This window comes from Hevea brasiliensis, chromosome 16 (genome assembly GCF_030052815.1).
Source record: "Hevea brasiliensis isolate MT/VB/25A 57/8 chromosome 16, ASM3005281v1, whole genome shotgun sequence".
NCBI lineage: Eukaryota > Viridiplantae > Streptophyta > Magnoliopsida > Malpighiales > Euphorbiaceae > Hevea > Hevea brasiliensis.
In genome coordinates, this window is record NC_079508.1 from 43,472,305 (window position 1) to 43,484,104 (window position 11,800).

General features: G+C 35.2%; 1 protein-coding gene across 1 annotated transcript; it reads right to left on the bottom strand.

Annotated features, from left to right (window-relative positions):
• Positions 1 to 908: 908 nt before the first annotated feature.
• Positions 909 to 10,407, bottom strand: LOC110646131 (O-fucosyltransferase 9). The gene is made up of 10 exons (XM_021799479.2): positions 9,429 to 10,407; positions 7,917 to 7,989; positions 7,549 to 7,616; positions 7,302 to 7,390; positions 5,890 to 6,087; positions 4,385 to 4,589; positions 4,117 to 4,284; positions 3,306 to 3,473; positions 3,004 to 3,194; positions 909 to 1,360 (listed from the first exon to the last, which is right to left on the bottom strand). The coding sequence occupies exons 1-10, from the start codon at positions 9,852 to 9,854 to the stop codon at positions 1,186 to 1,188; spliced, it is 1,761 nt and encodes a 586-aa protein (XP_021655171.2). The 5' UTR covers positions 9,855 to 10,407; the 3' UTR covers positions 909 to 1,185.
• Positions 10,408 to 11,800: the final 1,393 nt, after the last annotated feature.

Here is an 11,800-nt window from a genome sequence, read left to right on the forward strand (position 1 = left end):
AAAGAATAATACTCGTAAGAAATTTAAATTTTACATATTAGATTTCTATTACTAAACTCATTTATATATATATTTAATTAAATATAAGTATTTTTTTATAATGATAGAATTTAAATATTTTCTGAAATTATTAAATTTTTAAAATATAGATGAGTAATAAAAAAATATTTTTATATAGATTATTAATTAAAATATATAAAATTAAAATTTTAAATAATAATAATTAAATTTAAAATGAGATTATATAATTAAGAATAAATTTTAATATTTTTAAGATAAATTAAATTTTAAAAATATTAATTAAATTTTAATAACATAATTTTTGTAAAATAAATTTAAATTTTAAAAATATTAATTAAATTTTAATAAAATAATTTTTATTGATAACTTATTGGTTGTCGTATGTACAGATAAACCTTCTTGATGATAACGGCGGCCAGGTAAAGTCACCTCAATTGTGCAAAACTTGTTATGGCATTAGGAGGTCTAATCAAATTGAATATGATTAAATAAACTAAATCGTGGAGGATGGCAGTTTGGCCAAGCAGGCTTTTCCTGGTTCGATGAGCAATTGAGCGGCGATCTTTGTTTTTTTTTCAGCTTAGTCTTCGTGATATTCAATTTATTTGTAAAAAACAAATGTTATAAAAATATATAATTTTTTTTATTATTTAATTATAATATTAAATTAATAATATATAAAATATTTTTATATTTTAATAAAATTATTTTCCTTAAAAATAACTTAATTTAAAATATTTTCCGTTAAAAAAATGCCAAAAGTAAGTTCATCATTGAATTGTTTTATGTTCTTTCAACCAAATGAATAATTTGTATTAAATCTATGAATTCTTTGAAATCTCCGTCTAAAAATGAGGGGAAAAAAAGCCAAGAAAAACTCTAGCAAGTGAATATAAATTGAGAGATACCATCCAAACTTCCAACAATTTTGTTGCCAACTAATAACAATTTTTTTTTTTTAATGCATCATTTACAGTGAAATTGAGGACAACATTCCAATCATAGGCGAGGTAATGAACATTGATGAATAAACCTGTAATGTTCTCCTCCAGCCCTTCTCAAAGAATAAAATCTAATGACACTCTTTTCTGCTCGTTAATTTTCATGATACACCAAAAAAATTACACGTATAACAATTCTATAACTCCAGAAACTATCACCTGGCTAGAGCTTCAGTTTTGTTGTCTTATTGGTGTCTCCATGTCTTGCTTTGGGTGATTTACACATGCAATCAGGCATAGGGAATGTGTAAAGTGATCCACTGGGTTTTTTCAATTCAGATCCCTTGACATCACTGTGTCGATGCATATCTTGCATCTGTCGCTTGAAGACTTCCCATCTGTAAAACATAAATCAGAAACACATAATGATTAAATGAAGATCTTTCCCGGGGTGATCAATAATAAAAACTAAAGGCAGCTTATTCAGTGCACATGGGCTCTCAAGCGTTTGGAAATGCTGGTCATGCATGTCAATTGTCTAGCATTTGGCATGTCAAGAACCTAACAGGCAAGAAGAAAGGGTTACAAACCATCACTGTATGGTGAATTGACGTTCTACCAACTATAAATGATTAGGAGCATATATCTAGCAAAAATTAAAAGCTGCAACTTGCAAGGACTTGCCGTTCACAAAACACCAGGAACAACCTCAAAAATAAATTAAAACTACCAATCTTTCCAAGTACTCTGAAAAAAGATGGTAGATTTTGACAAAAAAAACAACTGGAGATGACTTTCATTTATAGAAGTTAGTCATTAAAGAGTAATGATATAGCTAAACGTGACCTGAGTGATTAAGATTCATCCCAAGTCAGCAACACCTGACAGGTAATCGCACATTGCTCAGTCTTGAGCTTGGCCTAGAGACAAATCACCGAGCATGGGGGTTCCAAATGAACTAACAATAGTTTGTTCGGAATGCTCTTGATTCAGACAGCTATATTCAGATCCTTCATAATGTGGCCAACGGCCTGTAACATCTGAGATCATTATGACATTAGAACCAAATTGTATGGGACACGCTAGGACTTAATGACGAGGAAACGGCTCTTAGGCAGTCTATTTGAAGGACATATTTTCCTCTTTACAAGGTACGCAATTCTTCTAAAAAACTTCATGAAAACTCTCATCTGACATCAATCATTTTCCCGCTTTATTGTTGGAGTGGTTGCCAAAGGCCAACTGACCTCACTCTGATTCTTTGCAGGACACTGGCAACAGCTCAAGAACTTGCGGCAGCATAAAAGTAATATGATGTCGTAACAATAATGAAAGGCATAACCATGAGTGTGACTCTTTTGTCCACCTCTCCTCCCTCCCAATTCAAAATTATAATCCCAATTCTTTTTCCTTTTTTTCTGGCCAATAATATGTCAGTCATTTGCACAATGCACTAAAAAGAGTCTTAAGACCCCATAAAAGCCGCATACTGCAGCTTTTATCAAATTGACCAACATCTTTTTAGACTAGTGTACTTAAAATCTTTCAACATGATTAAGGTATCCATGATATAACAGTACTAAAACACCCACAATGAGATGACATAACGACCATCAGATATATTATAAAATTTCCAACAGGTTTTTTTTTTTTTTATAGAAATTTCATATTTTTTACTTGGGCATCAGTACGCGCAACCTCGTATGGTGTAATAAGAGAAGAAAATGCAAGCACTATCTGCAAGGAAGATGGTAAACAAGTAGATTTAAAATGTGAATCTGTCACAATCCCAATGTCCCACAATGGTTGTAAGGCTGGGTATACAAAGCCTTGGGCTCTCTGCCCTTATCAGAGAGGTTTTAGGGGTAAGTTATTGCAAGGTATTTAACAGAATCCAATCAATTGTAAGCTTGATGTTTAAAAAAAAACCATACAAGGGCACATCTTTTTCTTCAATTTCAGCTCCACAAAGCACGGAGTGCTGCAGAATTCAAGAAAAAAAACTTTGAAGTAAAAGAAAAAAGATTTAATTGCACTATACCTGATATTGGGCTTATCAAATAAGAGAGCCAATTTTCTTTTGTCAGGTTTAATCGTCTTTGCATGACCTCCATACAAATAACGCCTATGACCCATCAAAAAGTGGGGAAAATTTCCACCTTGAGTTGTGACAAAGACTTCACTGTGCAGGCAAACTGTATAATCCAGAGCAGCCAACCTAGATGAGTGGCCCTACATCACACACTCAAGTATTACAAAGATTGAATTTTTTTAACCAACTTTTAGTTTTTTCTTTACATTATGTGATAGATGTCTCATTTAGCTGGGGTAATAGTTTGATACCTTAAATGGAGCAAGTTCTTCTGTAGTAGCTAGTGTATCTTTTGTTTCTAAACGCGGAAACATCCGTTTAAGTGGAGCCATAAACTTGTCCGCTTTATAAATATTACCTGCTGCAACATAAACTGAGGTGGTATTGTAAAAACCCATGCCCCTAAGCATCATTCCCACCTGCAAAACCAACCATATATATTACACAGAGATAAATGTAGCATTGGTTAGAAATTTCATTTTTTGTTTTTAGATCTTTTCTCAAGAAGAGAACTAGAATCAAAATTCTTTGTGTAGTCACATAAAGGATACAGTAGCCTGTAATTCAAAATACATTACATCAATTCAATACATTAAGTCAGTCATGATCTTCAAAGTACACCATAGCTGAGAACTTTCATAAGTGAAAAAATGAAACAACTAACAAAAATATGACTCAAATGGCTGCCATTCAAGACATGAAGAGTCCTATTTCTTCATTTGGTCAGGCACCATCGTGCATGTGCAAGAAACATGTAGCTTTCATTTGTAATGAACTCTTAGATTTCCAAGACTGAGTTACTATATTCACTAAGCATATGGCATTCAGAATCAGATGAACTTCATCCAGTAACATTGACTTATACAGCATCATGCAAATGATCATAACTTATCTTTAGCATTAGAGTAGAAAAAGCTCTCACAAGTTGATGCTTATTTTCTAAGGAGTGGAACTTTACTAAGAGTGTTGCATGGGTCCTACAACAAATCCTGAATTGAACACTATAAAAAGGGAAATTCTATTCATCAAAACCAACCAAGAGACTGAGAACAGTTGGATCACCTCTAGTGGGGTTAAAGGGCATTTCCCATCCACACGATTTGCTCCTGGCGTTATTACCCTACCTCTTCTCCTGAATTTTCCTCTCCAGCCTCTTTCTCTAGCAATATCCATTTCATGTTTCTCTTCCTCCCCGCCATCATACTCACAGCATGAAAATGCAACCATATCCTGACATAAAATTAAGAAAAAGAAAAAGACTTGAGGAATAAAGCGGAATAAAACAAATCTAGTAATAGTGTCATTTAAAGTAAAGAAATGAATGCAACACCATTTCAAACCGAAGATGCACAGAAACATATTTGCCCCCACTCTGTGAGCTATTCTTAACCATTCGATCAACCATCTTCTCTGCAAGAGTTCTTATAGGTTCTGAAAACCTCAGTGCTTCAAAATTGGCTAAGCATCTAAGCCTCTGGATATCTGGAGGAACTGCTTGAGCCAGTCTATTGGAGAAAGGGGCAATGCGAACTGCCCTGCACAATGGAGTTAGAAAAGTACTTGTAACAAATTTCCCAGTAAATGAAAAATTTTGATGAGACAGCTTTGCATACCAATGGAAAAAATAGATTCATTGCAAATACGTGAAAGCAACCTTAATAAGTTCATCACAAACTGAAAGCACGTGTCTGGTGCACACACACATGTGGATGTGACTGCTTCTTTTTACCTCCTATTCCTTCACTTTCACTAGGCTTGTATTTATGATTATTTGCTTGTGTAAGTTATTATGCCCGAGTGTGTGTATATATGTGTGTACAGACTAGCAAGTCACTCAAAAAATGCAGCCTTCCCTAAACAAACAAAAATGTTACAGATTGTGAGAGAACTGACTGATACACAAAAACGTCAACAACTAAACCTTAATCCCAAACTAGTTGGGATCGGGCTATATAAATCCTTTTTTGTCATTCAGCTCTATTTGATACCAATCATACATAGATATTAAAAAATTGTAACAATAAGTTCAATGTTTCATGCCTAGCCTTGCTTAATACAATGGCTAAAAGCATATCACTCACTTGGCAGATCCAGGTTCGAGTCCCCACTGATCTCCCTACTCAAAAACAAAAAATAAAAAATAAATTTTAAAGTTTCATCTATAAAAACGTATAATACTACAACAACATGAACTTCTATAAACTTCATGAGTAATATGAATACCTACTTTAGCATCTCAAGATTATCAACTGTCCCACTTGAATTTGATATGCTCATTTTCATAATTGTATTTGTTACCAAGTTTGCAGTGTTAAATGTGGTTCTGATCCTATACATGAGAGGGGCATTGAGTTATCCCATGCTAGCAAAGGACAAAGCTTGGCATGGCCTTATATGGCATAGACCTCTCCACCAATTAGTTTAAACTTTTTGGCTGGATGTTCTAACAATGTAAAGTTTATTACATATACTTTTTGTATCTGAAAAAGGTTATTATGACACTCTGGTTTATATGGCCTAAACATAATCATCACTACTTTCGTTGCTAATTTAGAAATATGCAACAGGAAAGTAAAGGGTCCAAGAAATAACAACGCCTATGCCTTTCAAAGAAAGTGACACACTGAAGCAACCCAATTTCATCCAAAATCTACTAAGCAAGTCTAGTATATAGGTATTGGAGGTGAATGTGTATAGGAATGATCAACAACTACCACCAATTTAATGAGTCAAATGCAAGTCATACAAATAAAAAGTCCTAAAATTTTCTTTTTATTTGGAGAAAGGGGACCAGCTTTCATACTTTTAATAGAAAACATATATATAACTGCATACCGCATCTGCATCAGCTTTGGAAGCACTTTCTGAAGATAGTAGGCTGGACTGGACCACGCCTTTACTCTCAAATTTACAATACTACTTATATTATTGTCAAACTGGTCAAGTACTTCTCTTGGGAGTTCTGGAACTACATCCACATCATTCTTAAGCGCATGTATAAAGAAATCTTCATCAAATATGTCTCCAAATTTGCTGTAATAGGGAAGGAAAAGGAGAAACAAGGTAATTCTTCCATATATCTTGAACAAAAATGAAATATTCTCATATATTTAATATAGAAGAACTGAAGGAATCAAATATTTTAAAATAACAGCCAAACTAAGAAAAAGTTGGAAAACCTAATGCAACCAAAAAATAAATTATGTAACAGTTTCCTTGGATACACAGTACAGTAGTGAGAGTATATCATGTTCTAAATTCTAATATGAAACTTGACTTCCTTTTTACATTGTCTTTGTCTCAGATTTGAAGATCTACAGAATAGATCACAATTAAAACAACTGAGACACACAAAAATAAATACATATAAATATGGATGAGTGCAAGGGCCTTGGTGCAATGGTAAGTTTGCTCAATTGTGACCTACAGGTGACAGGTTCATATCACCAAACAACCTCTGACAGTGTAAGTGAAAATGCTGTTTACCTCTAACCCTTCTTGGACCCCAAAATGCACAAAGCCTTGCAAAATACATTTTTACATTGTGTAAAAAATTATGGATGTGAATTCAGTCTATATAGTGATATTGAGTTTGTGCTTATAATAGCCCCTAGTGGCAGGAATGGCAGCAAAGGAAGCCCTCAAACATGAGTTTAAAAGAAGAGAAACTTTGGTGACATTGAAATGTCACATTGATCAAGTGGGACTTAGGATAGAAAGTCAGAAGAATGGAAATGGGAGGGAATAAAAAGAAGAGAAGCATGGTCCTTTGACTTAGATTGATTGAGAATTACTTTTTCTCATTTTTTCCTGTAACCATTGTTAAACATTACATTACCTTGTTCAACACGCCTATTGTATGTCTAAACATAAGTAACCCACACTATAAAAAGAGATGCCATTGGATTTGGACCCAAAAGCTCTTAGCATGGGGAAGGAGATTGAAGGAAAAAAGAACAATGGAAGTGGTGTAAAAGTAGACAGAATAATTATATGACAGAGAGAATTTCTACAATTACACTTCCTTCCATTATAAGTCTTCGGAAATTCCAATCAATTGACCGCTGATGTATTGCATTAGAGGTGGTAGAACAGAAAGAAGGGCAAAAAATTAAGTCCATTCAGACACTTGATTGACAAAGTAAAAATTTCAAACAATCAATTGTCAAATTTGGGAAAGTTAAGACACTATTTGTATAGTTAGCCCTAATAATAATAATAATAATACCAACAACAACAAGAATCACCTGGAATCTTGCCAGACACTGTTCAAATGAAAAAATGGAATTACAAGAGTAGCATTCAGTAATCCTGCCACAGCAACTGCATCGCATATCTGTCTCCAGGAAAACAAGAATAAAACTTTAACAGAAAAGTAATCAAGCAAATAAATGATTTTCATGGCATAGTTATGGCCTGAATAAAGTGCATGATATTGGTGCAGCATTTTAACAGTCAAAAGCAAAAGAATCTACATCAAAAGATGAAACGTACCGATAAACGTTGTTGATTCAAGCCACCATTAGCCTCAATTATAAGAAAACCATTAGACTTTGGCAATTCTGGGAATCATAAAAGCAAAACAGAGAGAGGGAGAGGGGGGGAAGTGGATTAGCAACCCAAAATGCCTCAACAATCATAATGAAATGCCTAATACAAATAAGAGGAACATTAACATTGATAAAAAAACAAGCATGAACTATAATTAATTTATTTCTCTAGATATTAACATGATAATACAAATTTTAACTTCAAATTTTGAAATTATTGCAAAATAAATTTAGACTTTATTTTATTTTTTCTACAATTTATTAGAATAGATCATTCTTTGGTTGGCCATGTTGTTATACAGAAAAACAAACCTGTTTCAGTAATATTCTTGTTGCCACAAGGCTTCCAACGTTCACGCAGTTTTGGATCCCACGCCCTCCTCAGCTGTATGATATGGTTTGCATCAGTTTTAAATGGAATATTGAATTATGAATTATGTTGCAGGAGGAGGAAAAGAGAAAGAAAAATAAAACTTGAAATTAACATAAAATGAATAAAGCAAACTGCAAAGAGGAAAATAATACTACTTTAGAGACAATAAATGAGAAATCACAGAAATTGCCATCATTTGATGACTTGACAGCCCAACATTAAATACATTACCCAAGCATCAATCTTAATTTCCCCAGTTATGAGGGATCATAATAAATTTTAATTAGGTATCATTTGGGGTATACCGTTGGAATTTGTTCCTTTAATTACAGGATTTTATTTTAGTTCTCTGGATGCCCATATATATGAGAAGAATATTGGGATAAATTAGTTGATCAAATATTCAAATTCAAAAATGCACCCCAACAACCCCCACCCCCCACCCCTTTTTCCCCCTCCTTCTTCCATAGTTTTTCTCCCCCTGCTCCCCACCTAACAAGATTACCCCTTCTACTCCTTGTGAAAATCCCAACCAAAAAGTTCTTCTAGCCTTGGGATAAAGAATACCCAAATGCAGTCTCTCAGTTGAGTAATGCCATCACCGAGTGTTTTGAGTGCCATAACAAGGGTCTTATTAGACCCATTATCTCTAGCACAACTTGATTCCTGATCACAAGATAAAATAGCCCATTGATAAGGAGAATGTTGACCAGATATTTGAACCATTAGATGCCTCACAAATACGAAAATATGTCCTTTCTCACAATCTCACATAAATGGCATAAAAAATGTTATTTCTACTGCTATATAAGAGAAAGATGCTTGCATTCTCTGGGGTGGAGATCGAGTTTATATGGGTAGTTTTCTCTAATGCAACCAGTAGCAAGAATCTCTTACTTTCATGCAGGAAATCTAGTTAAAGACCATAAGCAGATAGGAAGTTCCTACCCCTAGTATACAAAAACAAATTTTATCATTCAATGACTTATCATGGCATGTACATCCATACAGAAACCCAAATTCCAAATAAGGGGTCAATTTGGGCACCTTATTAATTTCTGGGAAACAAAAAAGATACAAATATCATTTAAAACGTTACCGGATGGCAATGAAACACTAGCCTATCCAATGGGCTCATTGGATATGCCAGAGCTTCAAGGCGGTTAAAAGCACATGCATCAAGAGAATTAAGTAAAATTAGACGTTAAATTTCTATGCATAACCACAAAATGATAGCCACAAGATTGTGAAGTTCCCTTCACCAATACAGTTCTTGCTACAGAGAATTTTATTAACTTACAGAGCTATATCTAAGAAACTGCCAACAACAGAGGCAGCCAAACGGCCCGACTCAACAAAAGCAGTAATTTCTAAAAAACAAGAATAGAACTTTAATAGAATCCATAGAAAATCCAAACAGCTAGAAAGCCAAAACAAGCTAGAAACAGTACCGCATTGCGGCTTCCATTGCCTTCAGCCTCCATATGCGGCCACAGCTTCTTAAAAACCTGTGGACTCCGGTACACGGACCCCGGCGGAGGACGCTTCCGTACAACAACACCGCCATTCTTTAAATTCAAATCTACGTCAAAACTCAAAGATCCCATATACAACATCATCCCAGAAATATACAACAAAGGCGCTAATAAAAGCACGCCTCTTCTCTTAAAAACCAAAGAAACAAGTGAAAACATTAACGCCTCCACCCAATTCTGTTTGGAGCCACGTCCACTACCACCGCCAGCACCGCCACCAGTACCTCCACCATTCCCACCAGACTTGCTACGGCTATGGCGAAGACGAGGGGAGGAGGGAGGAGAAGGTGTGGTGGTTGCAGCGACGGAGCGGCCGTTGCCGAGGCGGCTGTAGCCGTGCATGGAGGAATACACTAATATAAATCACGGCTGCGGATTGAGAGAGATGCGAAAAAGCTAAAGAAAGTGGAGAAGTATGCAAAATTGAATGGTGGGTATTATTAAATAGAGAAAAGGGTGTATTGTAAAGGGAAAGAATTGGGGAATTAAATAGAGATATTGAATAAAATCTGAGACAGCATTAGCTGCAAAAACAGAGACAGGTAGAGGAGGAGAAGCAAGAGTGACAGAAAGCGAGGTAAATACAGGTTTTGGAAGATGTGGGTAGTGTTGGTTTTTGCAGGTGCAAGCAATTAAGAGCTTCACGTGTCAGGAGGCTGAGGCGGTAGGTCTCTCTATCTGTGTTGTACCTCTCTCTCCCCTTCTTCTTGCAGAGTAGTAATCGAAAACGGAAATGCATGCGACTTTTCAACCGTGTGGATATGGAGATGTTGACAATTGGCGAGAAATGTTAAACACAGCTATTTTCTCACCTACAACCGACAACAATGGAGGATTCACTCGGACTTTCCTCTCTCTCTCTCTCTCTCTCTCTCTCTTCGCACTCAAGTAGGCTCCTTAAAAAAAAGTTTGCCCTTTTCTCTTTTTCTTCTTTTTCTTTTCAATTGGAATCTCAACATTTATATTTCTTTTTTTTTTTTTTATCAATGCATTTATATTTATACTGCTATTATGGATAAAATAGATTTACTTTCTAATTTTATGTAGCCTAAATTATAGATTTTTATAAATAATTAAAACTAAATATATCATCAAGACACCTGTATTATTTAATTTTTACCTATGCTATATCTAAATTAAGGTCCCAACCTAATGACACTTAAACCTAAACAAATCGTTGTAATTAAGCACAAAATTACACGATGAAAGAGATGTGAAAAAAATGCGTGTGATGTGCCAATCGACTAATAAATAACAAAAATTTAATGGTCCTTCAAATTATGATACTAGTCCTTAATCCCTTCGTTCCCACTCCATGCATGAACTTGGTCCTTTAAGCTTGTCACCCCTCTCTCTCCCCCCCTCCATTGTTTCTCTACCATTCGGCACTATTCTCAGTCCTTTAGGCATTGCTGGCGTGTATTGTTCCTGCAGGTGGCCTCATCGCTAATAAAATAGTGGTTGGTGTGGCTGTTGAACAAAGTAGGGAAAGGGGGGTCAGGAACTGGGAAAATAGGTTTAGGGGGCCCTTAAATCCATAGTCTATCAAAGTACTCGCTTGTCCCAGTGTAGGAATTGTTTAGAGAATAGTGGATATGAATTAGAAGAGCTTGTCCCATGGTTCGAGCACAACCGCACAATACCATCCATCTGTGCTACTGTGATTATGGATGCCATGGTCCTTCACTCGAACTCGCCTAATGACTGTAACAAATTCACTTCCAAAACTATAAACTATGTAAGCAATCAAGGAAGAATATATTGATGAAGCATCCAAAGATGGGTTGTCTGCATCAACCTTTTAGAAAGCCTTGGTGGCAGTAATTCTTCACTAACTATTACTGCTTCTGATATGAATGTGGGTTATGAAGTCAAGGAGGCATTAAAAGTGCAAATGGAAGTTCCCATTGTATTTGCCAAATGTTGTGGCATGGAATGTGATGATTTTAGGGTATGCATAGAGAGGTGATAAGGCAAAAGCTATTAAGATTTTCCAAAATATGAGGAAATTTGGTATCAAGTCCATAAGATCCATGTTAGGAAGTGTATTGAGTGTGGTTGTGAGTTTAACTGCTCTTGACTTTAGTTTGCTAGTTCATGTAGAGGGAGTTAAATAGGGGTTAAACTCTAAAGTCTATGTTGAAAGTTCATTTATTAGCATGCATGCTACATGTGAGAAGATTGAAGCAGCAAAAAAAAAGTTTTTAATGCTTTAGATAAGCAAAATGTTGTCTCATGGAATTCATTGCTTGGAGTTTACGCACAAAGTGGATATGGCTGTGAAGTAA